Source organism: Eufriesea mexicana, unplaced genomic scaffold (genome assembly GCF_001483705.2).
Source record: "Eufriesea mexicana isolate 0111107269 unplaced genomic scaffold, ASM148370v2 scaffold484, whole genome shotgun sequence".
Taxonomy (NCBI): Eukaryota; Metazoa; Arthropoda; class Insecta; order Hymenoptera; family Apidae; genus Eufriesea; species Eufriesea mexicana.
In genome coordinates, this window is record NW_016908637.1 from 153712 (window position 1) to 174505 (window position 20794).

Genomic DNA, 20794 nt, shown 5'->3' on the forward strand with positions numbered 1-20794 from the left:
ATACTTTACGTGTGTGTGCGTGGGTGTTCGTGTACTTTCGGTGAAACAAATGAAAGCTCGGATAAAGCTTTCGTTATCATACTCCGGTTATAAATATCGAATCTCGTTGGAAATCGATTTACGCGAATCGACTTAAAAAGCAACGTGTTTCTCGGAGCGTTCGCGAATGGAAACCTTCTTGCTCACGGCCGATTGTTCCTGAAGATTTTCCGATTCGGCTATGTTCTCGTTGATCAATGCTCTCAGGGCAGCTGCTCTGCGCTCCCTCTTCGCTTGTCTCTCCGCGAGCTCTTCCATCTCGGACTCGAGATCGTTCAAACGAGCTTTAGTCTGCTTAGCCCTCGTGGCAGCGGCACTGGCCAACACCGAGTCCTCGTCGTCGTTGATCAGTTTCGACCATTTCGTGAGACTCGGTTTAGTCTCCTCCAGACGGTCGATCTCGTCGGAAAGCTTGGAACGTCTCTTGAACGTGCTCTCTGCCTCCTCGCTGATCGATTTAACGTTTTGCAAATTTCTTCTCACGCTCAGGTTACTCTCGAGCTGATCCTGTTCCTGGCGTAGACGCCGCGATTTGCCCAGCGCGGCTTCGACCTCGTCGTCCAAACCGATCGCGGCCAATTTCGCTTTCAGATGTTGCGTCGTTGCTACGACATCGTTGGCAAAATTTTCAGCGAATCGACGTCGACTGCGCTGTCCACGGCTGTCGTAGACGACATCCTCGTCTTCGGGGAATAAGTTGTCGGTGGCCAAGGAAGGTAACGGTAATGGTAACTGAGGGCCGCGAATGGAAGGATCTGATTCAAGGTCAAGGTCACGCCCAAGGGCAGTGTTGCGAGAACCGGAGAGGTCACGCGTGCCTGTAAAAACGGATATCTCAAGATATGTACACTGTTAGGGACACATACATATTATACCTATACATACATATTGTATTTGGTTAATTCAAATAAACTTCAACCGAAATCCCTGCTTTCAAAATGCCACGGTTTTAGTGCAATCGGACGACCGCTTTTAGACCGTCTCGTGTTCCTCGAGAATAGTCGGTAAGTATGCGGCAGCATTTCAAGCAGTACCATTTTAACGAAACAAATAATGCATAAATAAATGTTGACAGATAGTTTAACTACAGTCAGTGCCAATTACGCTATAGTATGTCGATCGTGTTCGTCGAAAATTTTCGTCCTTGCCTAAGAATCTAAGCTCTCAAGCTTGCAAGCTTAGCCGCAAGGCCTACGAGAAACGAGTAAATAAGCAGGTGGAACGACAAGGAAATATCGTTTCTTCGAACCCGAATCCAGTTCGTCTGTATTCTGTACACTGTATTCGCAAGTAAAGAAAGTTTGTTCGTCGTGTTCGATATTTGATACTCGTACATTTCACTTTGTTTCGTATTGTACGCCTGTGTTAAGCTTTTCGCGAGATACGTCGATTTTCGCCTATTACACGCATACCATTGACGATTGAAAGAATAGCAAAGTGGAAAAATTAAGTATATATGAATATTAATAAGAATTTCAATAGCACACGATATACAGGCTACATTCCAATCTGTAATTAATGCTATTAAGCGTTGTTTTTTCATTGTCGGTAATAATCTTTATATCATTTCCCTTGATTTCTCATTTTTCATTTATTAGTGGACTCGAGTATTCGTACATTAGATCGAAAGTGTGATCTCGATCTCGATATGTTCGTAACCGGTCACTTATACGTATAGCGTATGTTTATGTAACAGACACGTAAACGCACGTCTTGCGAATAATTTTACGTAGAGTTAAAATTTTACTAAATTTTTGTATTTAGCGTTATGACTCGCAAGATGAACCATGTCCGATTACTAATTTAACTCGACGTATTTTCCATAGAAAGAACGTATAAGCGAAAGGCGTATAAGCGATTTCAAATTTGGAGAAATAATTCGTGTGTAAATATGTATTTCATAGGTGGAATTTAAAATTCAGGTGGTACGGGGTGAAAATCCCTTTTTTTTTCATCGAAGATCATATTTCACTTTCTCACTTGTATACGAAAAGATAAAATTCGAATAGTAGAAGTTTCTACCGTTCGTGTCACAGGATATAATAAATCATTAGACGATGCAGATTTATCTCACGATTTTATTTTATTTTATTTTATTTTATCTTTTTTCCTTCTTGTTATTTCTTTTTTTCTTTTTTCTCTTTTACGACGATTTTTTACGGTGTCAAATTTTGTCGTGGCTGTAACAGTAGATAGATATAAAACAATACAATCGATTCGTTTGACATTGGGACTTGGATTGGACATGCCACTCATTAATAACCAATATGATGAAAAATAATTCAGCCCTTTTTTTACTGACAATGAAAAGAGTTACTGACTACTACTGGTTGTAATAGTTAAGGAGAAAGGGAGGAGGATATGTTCACCCCTTAAAACCATTTTGGAAAACGACTGAAGATGTTACCGATGTCGCTTCGTCGGGCTGCAATCTCATCGGCCAATGAGGTTCTTGGTTCAGAGAAAAGCGGTCGAGAGCTGTACTTTCGATCCAAATGATCGACCATTGGTTTATAATACGACTCTCCCTTGTCATAGTTGCATCCATACACGCGAGTACGCGGCCTGCTAAGAATTGGCCTTGACATCTTGATACAATTACTCCTTCGCTACCTGAAATTCCATCCATTTATTATAAATCACTGATAACTCACTTTTGCACATTTACATCGATAATAAGATACAAGCACGATACAATTCGTTTATTGCTATAGTAAATGCGCTGGTAACGGTGAAAATCAGTCAAATCGATTAGAAAAAATGATTTTATCGCTTATTTTGCATTACATTTATTCGCATTGCGATGAAATAGAATTATTCTTGGCAAAAGAGCGAAGAACGGAATTGCTGATTAAATTCGTACTTTCGCCATAATTAATCGTTTCAATTTACAACGAATAAAATTTATAATACTTGAAACGCGAAACTTTGAATACTTGACAGGTGACTTGGACCACTTTCATAATCACCGGCATAAATCATTGCACAGGTAACCCTCGTATAACGCGATATTCGAATCATTTGCCAAATTGACTAATTCCATGAAATGAAAAGTAAACTTTTATTTTGGATACAGAAACATGAGCCTCTCGCGTTTTAATACCAAAATTTTTAAAATTTCGAAAGGAGTTATCATTTTTATCTATGAACGATCCATTTATAAAACGCGGTTTTCATATAAGACGATTCACAAATGGTACTCGAGGAGATATAAATTGTCGTTCTTTTTACAATTCTTAATTTCATTAATTTTTTAATTTGTAGTACACATCTTGTTGCATGCAGGTAGCTGGAATAAGTAAATATATATTTTTGCTCGAACAAATGGACAAACTACTTTCTGTTCAAAAATCATTTATATGAATAAATATAATATAAACCTACTTTTTGCTTTTGTACGTAATTTAAACTTCATATGTATAATGCGACATTTTCCTCAAACCTAACATCCGTGTTATACGAGAGTCACTTGTATTTAGTATGACACTGTTTTATCATTTCTGTCGTTCATTTCTTCCGCCGTTTCTTTTTTCGTTGGCCATGATTTGGTAACGAATACGAACATCGATAAAATTAGTATAATAATATGCCGTCGTTGTAACAAGGGTATCTTTCCAAGTTAATTTATAATTGGTTTGAGAGATATTGCGTGGTCGTAAATTATAACATCTAGTGTAATTATAATATAATATCAAAATAACGTCGATATCGTCAATATTAGCTATAGGTATTTCATATCAAGCAGTATGTAGTATGTAAAACTGTTGAGTATGAAACTTTCAGTTTCAACTCAGTTCCCTAACTACCACTGCATTAATTTAATATTTCGAATATTTGAGAGAATTTTAATTTTTCGTAAACCATTGTCAACAAAATCCAGCAATGGTATGACATTGATTGACGTTTATGTTCTTTATCTTTTTGGAATATTTTGAGTTACGCTTTCAGAAGTCAAACAAACATTCGTACTCTCTTTTTCGATTGATTTTAAGACCTCGTTAAATCGTTCAAACTATATATACATTCGACGACATTATGCAACGTGTAATCTGTTAATTACGTATGATATAAAACAAGTGTCGATTATAAAATACGTATAATATACTGCTTGTCTATTTAATGATAAATTGTTTAGATTTCTTAACATTTGCAAATTAATTTGCATAAAATAATATGAAATATAAAAAACACTTATTGTAAATATAAATCTAGATAAATGTATTCAGCGTTTGTAATAAATAGTTTACAAACAATTACAAATATCATAAATACGTGTTACACTGTGAAATAACTTGTTTCTGTAATTAATCGCCGTTTCTTACGAAACTACGATCTAATTTAATTCGGGTGCAGAAATAATCGAACTAAAAATCGTTTAAAAATTCAAAGTAAGAAAGATATTTACAAGATATGTACATCTATGTATATTTGAATATAAATAAAAATATATACGTAATTACATGTATAAAATATATTTGATTTTGAGAAAAATATATATTGGAAAAATATTTACCTCGCGAGTAAAATGGTAATTTCGATATACTTTAATTTTCGTCAATAATTGCAAAACTAGGAAAAAAGAAATAAATATCTTATCTAAGTAAGCAAAATATAATCTACTCTATGAAGGCTATAATAGAACTGTATATATCTATAAATTTGTAAGAAATGAAAGAAATATCTTTTTGTATCTATGTAATAATAATAAAATGTAATAACAATAGATAATATTAGGTATGTAGTGATAGCCGTTATTTGAAATAAAAACAATTTTTTCATACACATTTTATAAAGTTAATACGAAAAAATAAAGTATAGGTTTAAGAATGAATGGTGATAATATAATTAATTATAATTCTTTTTATAAAAATTCATATCAAGAATTAAATAATTAAAGTGTTGTATCTAATTTTTCATCTTTTACATTTCATAATTATTAACTAAAGCATTACTCTAATTATTTCATCAAATTTCTTTAATTAATTTATATTTTAAAATAATTTTTAAATTGAGATCGTTAAAATTGAAATGCTATAACATTTGTTTATGGAAAATAAATATACATCGATCGAATTACTCATAAGTTAAATATACTTATACTGTTAAATATATACTGTTAAATATACTTATAATTTACCGCTATTAAATTCATCTAATATAATATTTTTCTACTTTCAACCATTTTAAAGATACAGCTTGTTCTGATTACATGTATGAGACATTTATATTCCACTGCATACTATTTTATTAGTTATTTATTACTAATTATTATTGTTATTATTATTATCATTACTTACGTCGATTGTCAGAGAAACGAAAAACTGAAGAACAATTTTTACTCGTAAAAAATTCCAATATGTTTTATTTGTGTGTACAAAAAGCTTTATGATACGGTTATGACGGGAATTGATGAAAAAATGTTTCAAACAAGTATTTATTGGTTTCAAGTCAAAGAAATCTTGTGATGGGAAAATACTTTCATACAAGAAATTCTAATTTCTATCAGAAAAATTAAAATTTGGATAAAATTGGATTAGTAAATCATTTTGCATGTAAAAATATCAATGGAGTTTTTAATATGATGTAATATACAAAGTATCTAACATACAAAATGTTTCATCACAGCTGAAGAAAAACTTTTTGATCGATTCGATTACAAAAATATCATCTCGAAACATGATAGTTAAAAAAATGTTATTAATATATGATGTTAATACATGTGTCTTGTTCATCGAAATGATCTTTTATTGGTACGAATCTGATTCTTTTTCGATCAAAATGGAGGAATTTAAACCTTGTAGATAATTTCTCTTATACACAGAAAATGATCTATATGTTTCATGTAAAAATAAAATTTTATTTATAAAATATTGTAAAAAATATTGTTTTAATCTAATACTAAATTAAATATCCTCTTGCTAATCGATTATACTTTTTCACTTGCTAATTTACTATCGAAAATTCACAATAATTCAAATTTTTTTATAAAGACATGTTTAGACACAAAATATACAATTGCGTAAGGAAAGAAAAGTTTGAACAAATTTGTAGATAATTTACATTGCATCATAAGTAATATCCGTACATGAAAGTAACGAATTGTCATGATTTTCGTAACCTCGGTTCAACAATAGCAGTTGCACTTTTTAAATAGTGAATAATAATATGATAATGTTTAGAAACTTTATCATACTGCAGCAACAAATTCTTGTTGATCAAAAGAGGAAATTAATGTTTAAAATTTATCGAATTTAGTTATACATTTCAATAAGATTGGTTAACTAGTTTTTACAACATAATTCAAACATCCTTTACGACGTGATTTTCAAATCAATCATTTTCAATCATTTTCAAATAAAAAGGATTATTTTTTCAAATTTAAATGATACTTTAATAATTTAATATTTTAATAATTTAATCTGTGATGTAGCCATGTCTAAGTATAGTACATGCAAATAGTAATAATTAAAGTGGTATGATAACAACAAATGCGTTTCTGTCTGATTAAAAGTCAACGCCTTCTTTACCAAAATCAGCTGCAAATATTTAAAAATAACTTCAAATATAAAAAGTCAAAAACTATTTCTTTTGACTGTTTTATCAGTTGTAGTGTTAAAAATGACAATTTTGCACCCATCTTATGTTTACCTCAAATCGTAACGTTTTATAGCCTAATTTTGGTATCTTAAAGTTGTCTAGTATAGAAAACTCAGACAACGTTATAAGTTACATCTTTAAAAAATTTGAAAGATTATTTAAATGACCTTGTGAACCTTGAAGGTGCCTTATATTTATTAGTCATTATTTTTTTAAATATAGATACAAACAAATCTATTATTAGCTATATTACTCTACTACAATTATTTTGTCGAGTATTATAAAATAATTAAACATTTGTCCAATAGTATACTTCGTTTAGCACTACAATCCTTATTTCAGTAGATTAAAAAATGTTATATCGTCAGTGTACTGTTCAAAAAGACAATTTTCATCGAGTCGATACAATTGTTTCAATTGCGAGATAATTGGGACATTCATCGAAAAATAATAATTCTCTGGGGGGATGTAGCTTTATATTGGGTTGGTGTTATTGAAATGGAACGAGTGGAGAATGAATAGATAAAGGATTGATAAAACTGTGGAAAGAAGTGGTGGTAAAGGAAAAGTGAGTATCTAAGAGGGAAAGCGTATGTGAGCTGTGACAGAGATTGTTAAAACCTTATATTCTAAATATATTTATACAAATAGGAAGAAAAGTGTTATCATTTCATCCCACAAATGTCCTTTTAAAAATCACGTAATTGCAATAGTTGTAACAGTAAATATTTTGCTATAATGACGAAATCTTTTTAAAATATTTTAGGTACGATAAAATAAAATATAATACAACTGAATTCAACACAGCTTCTTATAGGAAATAATATTAAAAAAACAATACGTGCTATACAAAAGTACAATTTGTTAAATATTATTGTATTTTGTAAACAGCTACCAATTCAGAATTACAAAGGAAATTCGATACTTTGAGACCTCGTCAGCTTTTATGTTTTACAATTTACTATTTTTGAGTTTGACCAATTAACCACTAATTACCGTCGTCATTTTTACTGAGTTTCTGTAATCTTAAGATCAAAGAAATTCAAAAATACAAAAATATTTAAATAGTAGAAATATTTTTACAATTACCTACAGAATATCTCACTCAATTGACACAGCTATATCTTCGAAACGATTAAAAATGAATAGAAATGTAGTAAATCAAAGTTAAGTAATATCTAATTATGTCTAATGGTATCCAATGATCCACTGATAGTCTACAAATGATTTATGTATTTTTATGCATTTTGCACCTGAGAATGCAATTGTACCTTGTTATAAATCTTATAATTTTTCCTGAATTATTCGATGCAATGTTTTTATTTCTATGAAGAAATGATCATGGTATTTAAGGACTATTTCGACATTTCTTACAAAATATTTTATAACATTTCGATATTGCAAATTGTTACGTGTAATAACTTTTGAATTAATAGTTAAGGACATTAGGTTTTGTAGAAATAAAAAAAGGAAACAATATATAGTTAATGATCAAAAATATAATGTTATATTTAAAAACGGCGCAATTGCGTTTTCCAAGTTCCAACCTCTGTGTAATGATGCATAAAATTATTTTCAAATTACACATCATTCGATACTATTTAATTTTAACTCGTACCATTTATATCCATTTCTGACTGTTTCGAAGATACAGTTTGGCCCAAGTGCATGGGATACCTTGTATAGTAATAGTATCATAACGTCCTAAGAACGTCTGAAGAAAGGACTAATAGCAAAACCAAAACAAATGATACATCTTTCATAATAAGTCATTTTATCGTTAGTAATGTTTTTTAAACGTCTGTTCATAACTAGAATATAACGTAAACAAATCCTGATATGAAACAAAACGTTTGAAACGCGTGTTTAGGACGATTCTAGAACATTACTAGGCATCTTTAAGATGTCTTGAATGTTTCGAACAGATAGCGCTATACTATTTAGGTAAAAATTATATTTTACCAAAAAATTTCAAAATAATATTTTCAAAAATTAAAAATTGCAAGATATATGAAAATATACCATAATTGTAAAATTATGGAATAGCATGGAATATCGATTGCATATTTTGTTATGAAAAAATTTGGTTTTCGTTTCGTGAGCAAGACCATTGCGTGTATTCTTAATTTTTATTCTTAAATACAAATGAATTTTTGTTTTTGGAAATAATTTTTAATCTTGCTGAAGAGAATGTAGGTTTTTTTTAAAATATCTTTTATACATCGCAAATTATGGAATAATCGTAAAATTATGGAATAGCAAATATAATTTTTGATGTATAAAAGATATTTAGAAAAATAACATTCTCTTCAACAAGATTAAAAATTCTTTCGAAGAATAAAAATTCATTTATATTTAAAAATAAAAATTAAGAATACACGCAATGGTCTTGCTCAAGAAACGGAAAACAAATTTTTTCATAATCAAATATGCAATAAATTCGATATATGATATCAATAAACAAAACAACAATATATATTTAAATATACTGTATGTTTATTTTTATTCTCAAAATCTTATAAACACCTGGACATATAGTTAAACGTTACTAATTTTCGAATTCAAAATAGACTTCATATTTTAAATTTACTTAAGATTTTTTCATGATGGTACAGATTTCCAAATTTTAGTAAATTGCCATATTCTAGTAAAATTCTATATTCAAATAAATTTCTAATTTTCTTCAAATCGAAATCTGACTATTTGACAAAATTGAAATTCAACGACTGCATATAATAATTTTGGTATATTATACAATAAGTAGTCTTCGACAATGACATACGATACATACTTTAAATAATATGCGAAGGACATACTTTTTAACCGAACGATTCAAAGATATTTTTAACATTTTGAAATATTATATGTCAAGTATTTATGTGTCTTGTCAATTCCTTTCACTGCTGTTTGGCTCCAATAACATTATTAAACCTCTTCTATACTTCTTTACTGACATTACTGCTCGCATTATTTTTAGTATTCAATTATCTCTTATTTTATGTATTGTTCTCTACTATTCACTTTATAAAATAATGTTGCATTAATCCAAAAAATTTTATTAAAAATATAAATTCTATACAAATAATTAACACGATTTTATTATGAATTCGAAATATTTTAGTCTATTCTTATATCAGAAATGCTATTCAATTTTATTAATAGTATTTTATTTTATTTTATAGTATTGTGCGAACAGTATTCCTTAATATGGCTTTCGTAACCTTCCATGAGTCACAGAATGTTAGTTTTAGAATATTAGTTCTAAGGTTATTTTTAATCTGTTTAATTACTCTGTCGATGGAAATTTTCCGATCAGTTCGATATTGCATATTGATGATTCATAAATTAATGGAAATGAACTAGTATAGTTCTTAAAAATTTTAATAGAAAGTATAATTTTCAACAAAAGTTAATGTAATTAAGTATAAAAAATTACAAATATTATTTTACAATGTGAATAATAATGATAAAGCAAGTTAAAAATCTTTTCGTCGAAAGATAAATGCTTAAAATAACAAGTAATTAACATTGTACCATAGTATACAGATATATTGTTAAAAAGTTACTATAAATAAATATAAAGTGAAATATAAGTTAAAATATGTTAATAAAATACGTTTTTAAATAATTAGGATAACTTCGATATGTCAAATAAGTGAAATAAATTAAATTTGTTAGAACTCATTAAAATAACTTTTTTGGTTAGTATTAAATTAACCAAAATTACTATTGCATCATATTATAAAATTTTACATAATTTTATGTTTGTACCCAATTTAACCTCTACCCTTGGAGTAAAATTAAATAATGCAATAGCTCCGAAAAATCTTATTTTCCTTCGAAATAAATAATTTTTTTAAACAGAAAATTATTTTTTCATAGATAAAATCTAATTAAGACTTTTAACAATGTCCAAAGATCTTTTGTCATTTGATTTTTTCACAAGTAGGAGAAAATACATAGGGTTTTACCTTACTTTCTCCTATTCTAGGCATTCTACCAAAATATTTAAAGTTTAAGTTAAAGTTAAATAATTTTCGGATAAATAATATACGGATATGACATATTTTTCTGTATGATAAAACACGACTTGTCTATTGTATCTACAACTTGCTTGCGGGAATATTGATTCTGAGATCAAATGGCGGTATCTTTTCTCTCAAAACTATAATATTAATTACAGCTAACATTACCAACATATTGGATTTTATTGTCAAAAATAACCAGCATATAAGAACAAAAAGAGCGTTGTACACAGGATACGAGGAATTTGTAATTTTAACGACAAAGATAACCAGTAGCTTGCAGTGTACAAACTTCAACGATACTTACAGTGGTATATTATGACCCTAAACCACTTTTATAAATAGCATACCCAGAGCAATACGTGCTTTATGCTCTCGAGTCTGTTTTATACGTCTCTTGTGTTGCACATTTCGAACTTTGCGAAATTAAACTCAAAAACTTTTCTACTATTAAGTGAACTATTGAAAAGCTAGAAAAACGCATTAAATTATAAAAAGTAAAAGGTATAAAAAATATGTCTTTGATTATAAATGGCCCAATAAGTATAATAATAAAATTGCACAAAATTCTATGACATAACAAGATAATAAAATGTATTATAATTCAAAACTAATTAGAAATGTAATAATACATTCAATTACCTAGTGGATTCTAATTCTTTATTACTTGTGCTCAAATTCATACACAATGGAATAACAAGTAGACATTGTTAAAAAAATCTTAATTAGCAATATTATTAAATAAGTTACAAAAAATTTGTTTCAATTTTTAATAATGCAACATTTGTTATTCAAATGATACGAATGTCTTATTTATGCATTTACAAATTAATTGGTCTTTTAAAACATATGTTTCTAGGGCAAATGTGGTTGAAAAGAAATATCTAACTCGTGTTAAGTATTATTATCATTATTATTAATTCTCTTTGAAGAATTGAAGTTGATAATTATAAGCAAATAATTTGAAACTTTAAGAATTTTCGCGTCCAATATCAATAATACCAATACGTACTTTAGCATATTGCAAAATTTCATAGAATTTAATAAATAAAATAAATAAAATTAAACTAGCTACAAATTGTAAAAGTCAAACGTCTTTCTATTATATCTCGTTCTTTATTATCATGAAAAATATTTTTAATAAATTATTAATTTTTAAGAAAGAATGTAATGCTATTGTCAGATTATTAGACGTTAATCATTTGAATAAGTTATTGGTATTTAAAGCATTAATGTTTTGCAAATAATTTAAAAAATGAAGTGATGATTTAAAGTAAAAAATGTTGATTAGGATGCATATGTATGGAGAAAAAGGTGGGAATATGGGCTACTTTTTTGTTTCCTAGAGAAACACATTGAAAATATAAAAATCACATCGGCAAAAAATTAATTAGCTAACGCGAAAATTTAATCATTTCGAAGATATATTATTTTTGTGAAACTTTGTCAAAAATTTGGTTCGAAAAAATGGAGTGATAATATGGACCAGAGTTGAAAACGTTGAAAAGTTTGACAAATAGTAAATTTTTTGATAGATTTTGTATTTTTTCATATTTATAGCAATTACGTGTCAATTTGAAAATTATTTCAATTAAAAAAAAAATATTAACAAATTTGAAAATGACGAGAAGAAATAAAAAGAAATAAAAAATAAACAATCTTATGACTAATTATATCACTATATAACTTCATTAATGAGAAAACTAATGGACGTTTATATTAATATAAGTATAATAAGTACAAGATATCATGTAATTAACCGTAATATTGTCTGTTATATGCATATATTAAGTTAATATTTCATCGAATTGAAAAATATTGAGCATTATAGAAAAAGATGAATATTTAAAAGTAAATTTTTACTTATAAAATTTCGAACTCAAAATTAAAATAACTCTAAAATTTTAAATTGTGCGAAACAAATACATTTATATAGTTCAAAGGTTGTTTTTGCTTTTTATACAGGGCGAGATAAATAAAACGTGGTATCTGAATATTTTCAGAAATATTATTTAGACATTATACAAAATTGTTAAAAACTCAAATTGCGATATTTAATGAGATTAATTTATTGGCTTAATTCGTTTCTTCTGCTCGATATCAAGTGAATTTCAAGCAGATTTTATCATTTTCAACTATACATAAATATCTACAAGTAATCTACAGTCTGACCAATTCCACAACCATAATCATGGAGTCAATTGTTATAATAGATACATGCATATGTACATAAAGAGACATCTTTTCAAGAGATATCTTTCAGTCATTCAAATGTACGTATTGCTATCTTCCAACTTGTGAATGTTTTTTAATCATTTCCCTCTTTTACTGTTTTCTATTATACATTGAATTCTATTTTTATATATTCTTTCAATGCATACATATAATTTAAGCTGAATGCAATAGAAATAATAACGTGAATTTTAAAAAATGTAAAAGATGAATAAATAGCATTGTATCCTTTTACTACTTTTGCTTCACCTATGACCTTGATTAACTCTCAACGGTTATGATTATTAAATTTGTCAATATGTGAATTATATTTAATTTTCTTCAGGAAGAAAAAATTACCTTTAAAAAATCTTTTTGATATTTTTTCATATAAATGACAAGTGAAACTACAAAGGAATCTACCAAAAATATCACAAATTTACTTCTTAGATTCAACTTTTCTTCTTAGATTACCTATATACCTATGCACAGCTTATAGCTTAGCTATATTTTCGAAAATATTTCATTTTCACGCTCTATATGTGTATCTCGTTCTGTGTAAGTAATTCATTAATTAACATAATAAAAAAAAGAATGAAGCAGAAGCCTCCTTTTGATATCAGAGGAACACTTTTCAATCTTTCTAAAACTATTCAAGAAACAAGAAATAAAAGCAAATCTTCTAACTCAGATACAAGTGTACAATGTTTAGAAAATAATACAAATATTTTTATCAAAACGTTAAATTACCTTTAACCAATATCTTTTCTAAATACTTTCTATATTTGTTGTTTTCTTATCGACGACAAGAATACTTCAAATTTGTACAATAGTATTTAATTAAATTTGGCATATAAATAAAATAAAGAAACACCAGGATAAACATTTTTTTAAAGATGAACATGTTGTATACATTGTGTATCCAGCATGTATTATAAAAACGAATATTATAAAAATATAAGATATAAATAAAAACAGAAATATAAATATAAAATAATTATAATAAAAATATTATAAAATGACGTATAATTATAATTATGTAAAATACAAATTAATGGGATGTCAAACACATACATATATGTACATATATGACTAAATATAGGCTATAATCATCATATATAAAACATGAAATTCGATAAATATCAGATAATTAATAATTATAGAAACAATATAATTATTAATTATACTTCAATATTATTCTCTCTCGTAATTGTTGTAATATCCAAATATATTTTTATATCACTTGCAAATTTTCGTAAAAACAAAATTGTAACAATCAACTAGAATATATTGCCTGAAGTCTTAACGGTAGATCTAACAGTAAGATATACCGAAGTAATCATAAATTACTTTTCTATTTGTAAATATCTAACAAATATTTAACAAATAACGTATTAGATATATTAGTTAATTTTCTAGTTTTATGTTTATTAAGGAAGCATGTCCATTATTAAATTATATATTAATATTATCGTGCATAATATTATTAAGATAATATTATGATGAAATATATTAATTTCTCTAACAATAAGAATATTTCAGAAAAAATGTAAAAATATGTAAAGTCCGTAATAAACATTAAAAAAGTGATAATAACAAATACCTATATAAAAATATTTTTAATCAAGATTGTTATTTAATTAATAAATTAGAAACTGTAATGAGTATGTTATTAAGTTTATGTAAATAAGTTTTTATTACTTTCTTTGCTAGTTCCAGGATAGATACGCATAGAATACGCATTTAGAATCATAGTATAAATTGTCTTCGTGTTTATATAGTTAGAAATGGTAATATAGTTAACAATAAGAATTTATACAATATGATATATAGTAGGAGAGTTACATGAAAGAATAGACAAAAAGATTAGAATAGACGATAATGATTTATAAAGACTTATAACACGTATCAACTTACCCTGAGACTACTTAAAATTCGGAATTATATCTTTATACTTGACCATCTATTTTTCTTTTTCTCTTTTCTCTTTTATATTAAATAGTTAGTATTAATATAATACGAAACATGAAAATAGTAGAAAAGTCAAGTACAATAATTGTAACAATAGAATCGTTAAGTAAATTTAAAGCGTATTGTGTTGACGAAAATTGTTGAATTAAAAATATAGCATTGGAAATAATGAACGAATGCATTCTATGCCAAGCTGTTAAAATTAGAGATATTTTTGAATTTGTGTAATTTTAAATTAAGATACAATAAGACATAAGGCAGGCTGCCAGATCATGTTACTTTCACGTATAATCTTCCAATTGGCAATGCGTAACGGATTGGTTGCATTGACTAATCGGAAATGTGATTAGTCAACAAACCGTAAAACTATTTTGATCAAACTAAACTATAATAAAACTAACTCCAACCAGCAACGTCGAAAAGGGATTAAGGTGCCCTAGCTGATTTTGTTCCAAATATTTATCACTCCGTTCATGTGCTACTTAGGTATCTCATCTTCGAAATATCTTTTTCCAAGAGATAATGAATAATGAAATAATACAAATAATAAAATGTTTACTCGTTTTCATTTCGGAACAAAATTCAAAATATTACGAGTTTGTTATATATCATATATAATATCGTTTAATTAATACCGCTTAATTAACTAAAAGGTAAAGTATCCACCGGAATTATTCGAATTGAGACGTAATAACTTTGGATCAAAGAGAGTCAAAATTAAAATTTACTATTGGATTTTTTCGTTAATTCGCCACTTCGCAGAGAATCGTTAAAGGGAAAAAATTCAGAACGATAAATATCCCTCATTTGAGTTTGCTATAGAGTTTCTAGTATGAGTAACCAGTAAATTGGAACAAGCAACTATAAGTTGGTCAAAAATAGACCATGTCTAATTTGGTGTCCGTGAACTGAACTGGCACACAGTACTCTCAAGTCCCAGACAACCGCTTCCAATTACAAAGTACATCTGACCCTATTGTTCTTTTCTCAGATTTATCCTCTTATCTTTTCTTTTTCCTAGTTACACGTTTCCCTTTTACATTATTTTTCTACACCAATCGAATTCGTCCGTTTTTGTTTTATTTAAAAAGTGGAAACAAATTAAATACCTTTGTATATTCGAAAACGATGGAAACAACAAGGTATGTACTGTTAACAATTTAACAAATATCTCATTTTTATTATTACGTATAAACATGTATTCGCTTGTTATAATAACTCAACGATAGAAACAAACAATTGTAAATTTATTTAATTTACAAGACATTATACGTAATCTAATCACATTTTAAAGGAACGTTGTCATAATCAAAATTTTATTTAAAGTAAATCGTATTTGACATAATAAAATACTAATGGTGTTTAAGGTATAAATTACTAATTAAAAGGTTCAACCTATATTTTATTCAAACAACTCAAAGATATAGTATGAATAAATATTTAACCACCATGGCAAATGTAATAAATAATAAATTTAAACATCAAATGTAGAAAATTTACTTTGAAAAAAAGATATAGCAATGCTTGGTTTTGAATCATTTTAGTATTTCATAAATTAAAATATTGCTAATAGTTTGTAACGCATGAAACGCATTAATTATTTTACTGTATGTATATCATACTTAAAACATATATCACGTGTCATGTATGAATATAAAAAAATTCCTCGTATTCTCGTACTCTTTTCCTCATATTCTCTTTGGGAATCAATTTTTATCTTCCCACAAATTCTATTTTCTTTTACGAAAAAATTACACGAATAACAAATACTACCTAAGACGTAATCGTATTACTAATTATTTCGATATATTACTTCATAAATCATACTGTATTTGAAAAGCTTAGAAACTTAAAATTATATACGATGAAGAAATAATAAGGAGGCAAAGTTTGAATTCGATACACCATAGGAGTGAATAAAAAAGGGAAAGGGAACAAAGATTATTATAATTCAATCGACTCGCGATTACTCTACATTACTTCTGTGTAATTGATATGTGCAAGAAATTATTTTCGAATATCTGTTTTACAAAAATCTATATCTAAATCTAAATCTATATACCCAACACCAATATAACACAAATATAACGTAACAAATATAAAGCGTTGTCCTAAGAACAATATAAACAAGACAGAAATAATTTGAAATTGAACCTGTAATAAATATCACAGATAGATAACGTAATGAACATTTTCGAAAAACCTTATCCTTCAATTTATATTGAAACAGCACCCGAAGACACTAATATATCTTATGTATTAAAGCAGAGTAAGAAGCAACTATCATAAGTAACAAATTATTGGTAATTGTAAATATAACGTAATAAATAAATGTTCAATTCGAAATTAAATATATTCCTATCTGTTTATTAATTAACCGTTTCATAAATATCGATATACAATACAGGAAATACAATGCAGGGAATTACAACAGCGAAAATTAAGACTTACGAAAACAATCTTATTCGATGATTTAAGCAACAGTTTTACATATACAGCAATGTTTATGCTACGTCCAACCTGTTTGTTATCATTTACAAAATTTTACCTATATTATCACAAACATACCATGAACTTGAATAATGTGGATCGTGTATCTATAATTTTATCAGAGAATACGTGGAAATTATAAAACACGTGATATCATTTTTTATATAAAGTATACAATTTGTGACTATGCATAATCGTTCGAGTTAACCTATCAGTGAAATTAAACAAACGGTACTTTCTCGAAGAGATGTTATTTTATAATAAATCACACGGGCAATTATTAGTTTAATTAATATCAGTTCGATGCCAAAATTAAATGACTAGTTTAACAAAGCTGCTTAAATAGTATCCTTTAATCTTGAAAAATATGAAAACTCTTACAAAATGTGTAAAAAACCTCGTACAAAATATTCAACACATAAAAAATGTTATATTCGCGATATAACAACTCTACAAATTTCCTTTATCTTTGTTTCTGTTATCGTCATTGTCGAAAACGTTATTATTTGCTATCGTCATTAATGTTATCCTTGTTGTCGTTGTTGTTGTTGTTACTATTATTGTTATTGTTGTTGTTGTTATTTTGTTATTTAACATTTTTGTTATCGTTTACAGTGTTATTCACGTAAATCTCATTAGAGCTGAATTATTTATGAAATTATGACGTATAATTTTTTTTCCGATGAAGCTTAATTCGAAACGAACAGTATACATATATTCACAGTGTCAGAGTGCGTTCGTTAACACGTTACGTAAGAACTGCCAAATTTAGCTTGCAGACATAGTTTTAAAATGATGATATCGATTTCAAAATCATTTCAGTCAAGTTATTTCCTACTATTTTCCTAACGAGAAAAAGCGTATCGAATTCATCGACGACCTTTCATTTTAACCGTTTCTATTTACAGAAATTCGTGTCGCGCATGCAACGCGGTATTCAAACGTACCGATAATGAAGTAATTAAACAGGCTTCGATTGCAAACTAAAATTATCGAAAATGGCGAGACAGCATTTGAAAGGTTGTTGGGAAAAGAAGATAATAAGCGAGTGCACGGTCGTGCAGAATAAAAAGTGCAATTAATTAAATTAAACCACTTTGCTCATCGAGGCGAAATTTATTTATCAAGAAGTAGCTGTAGCATGATTAATATGGAGACAACTCGTGGAGATAACTCGATAAAGGAAACGGTAAGGCGATGACACGTGAAAATTAGATTAACGAAAGAAAGTGGGATCAAAAATAGCAGTGGAAAAACTTTTCCGTTTTGTGCGCATTCTCTGGTTATTACTTCGATCAAACGATTACTTTACGCGAGATTTCAAATCGGATTAACGAACGGCAATTGCAAATCGTCACGATCAATGTTAAGCTAGCAAGTATCACCGACATTATTATTCCGTCCCCGCGATCATCACTTTTCTATTATATTGCTTTCTCCAGCCTCTGCTGGTCGTACGGTGTACGAGATGCGACTAAATGTTACCCAAGTAAATCGATTTAATTTCGTACATTCTCTCTAACAGGCTGCACGCAAGCATACGTAAATACAAATAAATGTATTTAAACGGCATAATAAGATAGCAATAGTTTGTACCTGAACTTACAAGGTATCCTATAAGATGTTATTTCCTCGGAAGTAGCGACACGACTCTCGCAGACGTTGCAACGTCCGTTATTTCCCACTCCTTTCAACATCTACCCCTTCCCCTATATAGTCGCTCATTCGTCTAACGCGTATTTCCTGCTAATTTACCAATACTCCCTACGGTATTTCGAGTATTTCTTCCATGCTTTTTATTTTTATTATCTTCGCTGCGTACCAAATTTTACGATACCTCGTCGTTTTATTAGGTGATTCGAATAGTAAAGTAATTGTGAACGAATTCTTTCTTTCGTTATCTTTTTAAATGCATCTTTATCGTCTGTCTTCTCCGACACAGGTCGTTTAAGGATAAAAGTATCCTGCACATTCGAATATTTTTATTATTTTCATTGATAGAAAATATATCCCAAGGTAAACTTGTTTATTTCGAGGCTAGAAATATCGTGACTCGTGATCTTTCTCGCCGGAGCTCACTTTTTTCCTAGTTTTCAAGGTCGTCGACATTTTTTACGCATCAACACCTATCTTTTTTTTATCACTGACCATTGAACTACACATTGAGACAAATTGCACAACGCTGTCCTACGTGATCAAGTAGCAATCATTTTTGCAGAAGAGAAAAATTACGTATAGACGTAACGTTTGTACCATCTAATCCACTCTCGATCAACTATTGAAATTATTTGAGGAAACAGGGTCTGCGACGAAGAAATTGCTCTTACATTGCCGACAAAAGATGTGGTTTGAATACGATTACCCATTTCCTATGTATTATGCGAAAAATGTCATAGGTCGTTAAATTCATTTCGACTTGCATCCTCGAAAGTATAATAATTTGAAAAAAGCATGAATCGTAAGATTCGTAGCTTTGGACCAAACAAATTTTTTCGGATTAGCAAAAGTAGATAAAAAGAATATTTGACTGTACACCCTATATATCTATATACAACGCAGTTGCACGTTTCGAAAAATTCATTAACTTTGAATGAAATTTCTTTAATAGTCGTATGATAATAATATCTATGAATAAGCGTGAAGTTCGAGATATAAACATGGAAGTGAACGATCCATGTAAGTAAAAGATTATAGATAAGATCGTATTCATCCAAGTATATTCGTGTTATTTTTAACGGTGCGAAAAATTGGCTCCCAAAAATGTTACGTGATACCTAAAGCATCGCATCAACATTATTTTTGTATTAGCGAATAATCCAAATTTTCTTAGCTTCGTGTATTCCGTGTTCAAGAATCGTGCTTCGTAATAGAATTCTCTTCTGTCAAACACGTGACACTCGAGAAATACGAAAATACGTATATCAAAGTGAAAAGTTTAAATAATCTAATAACGGGGTGGCATATAATAAGGTAATAAAATAACGAAATTAAAAGTTGCTACATCCTTTGCGCTATCACGTCTTCTAGAATTAGAATATGACTAATATTGAAAAACATTTGAAATCTAATATGCGATATTTTACGCGTTTTCTATTAACCAACATGGTACGTAGCATGTTTAACGTGTATTGTGATAGCAAGTGCGTTAAACGTCTATTAATAATCGTTCGTGTATTGTAAATCCTCCAAACACATTGACGTTGCAGGTTGTATATATTTATATACACGTTTCAGAGGAAATCCAAGAATTTTGCTTCGAAATGCTCAGCTGCGATTCGTGGAAAGTTTTGTACCTGCTATGGGTGGTCTTGGCATAGGACTTTACATATAAACGTCTTCTTTTTTTACAGTTTATTCATTTATCTGTCTAGAATTTCATGTCTATCTTCATTCGATTTTGTATTTATATCTTTGTAATTTCATTCGTTTTTCTTTTTTTTTTTTTTTTTGGTTAAATTTTT

The 20794-nt window shown here is 28.5% G+C and overlaps 1 protein-coding gene across 2 annotated transcripts; it reads right to left on the minus strand.

Moving 5' to 3' along the window:
* Nucleotides 1-35: 35 nt before the first annotated feature.
* LOC108545577 (uncharacterized) lies at nt 36-19032 on the minus strand. Of its 2 annotated transcripts, none has more exons than XM_017897273.1 (3): nt 18940-19032; nt 2447-2652; nt 36-857 (listed from the first exon to the last, which is right to left on the minus strand). In XM_017897273.1, exons 2-3 carry the CDS (start codon nt 2625-2627, stop codon nt 133-135), a joined length of 906 nt encoding a protein of 301 aa, XP_017752762.1. In that variant the 5' UTR covers nt 2628-2652; nt 18940-19032; the 3' UTR covers nt 36-132. The 2 variants fall into 2 exon arrangements, with proteins under 2 accessions (XP_017752762.1, XP_017752761.1); XM_017897272.1 differs by having other exon boundaries at nt 18930-19026.
* Between the last annotated feature and the right edge of the window lie 1762 nt (nt 19033-20794).

What these genes read in the sequence shown, in the direction of transcription:
- LOC108545577 (XM_017897273.1), bottom strand. Translation starts at nt 2,627, where the DNA reads ATGTCAAGGCCAATTCTTAGCAGGCCGCGTACTCGCGTGTATGGATGC. An exon ending in AGCCCGACGAAGCGACATCG is followed by an intron (nt 858 to 2,446) that starts GTAACATCTTCA and finishes CCGTTTTTACAG; the next exon opens with GCACGCGTGACCTCTCCGGT.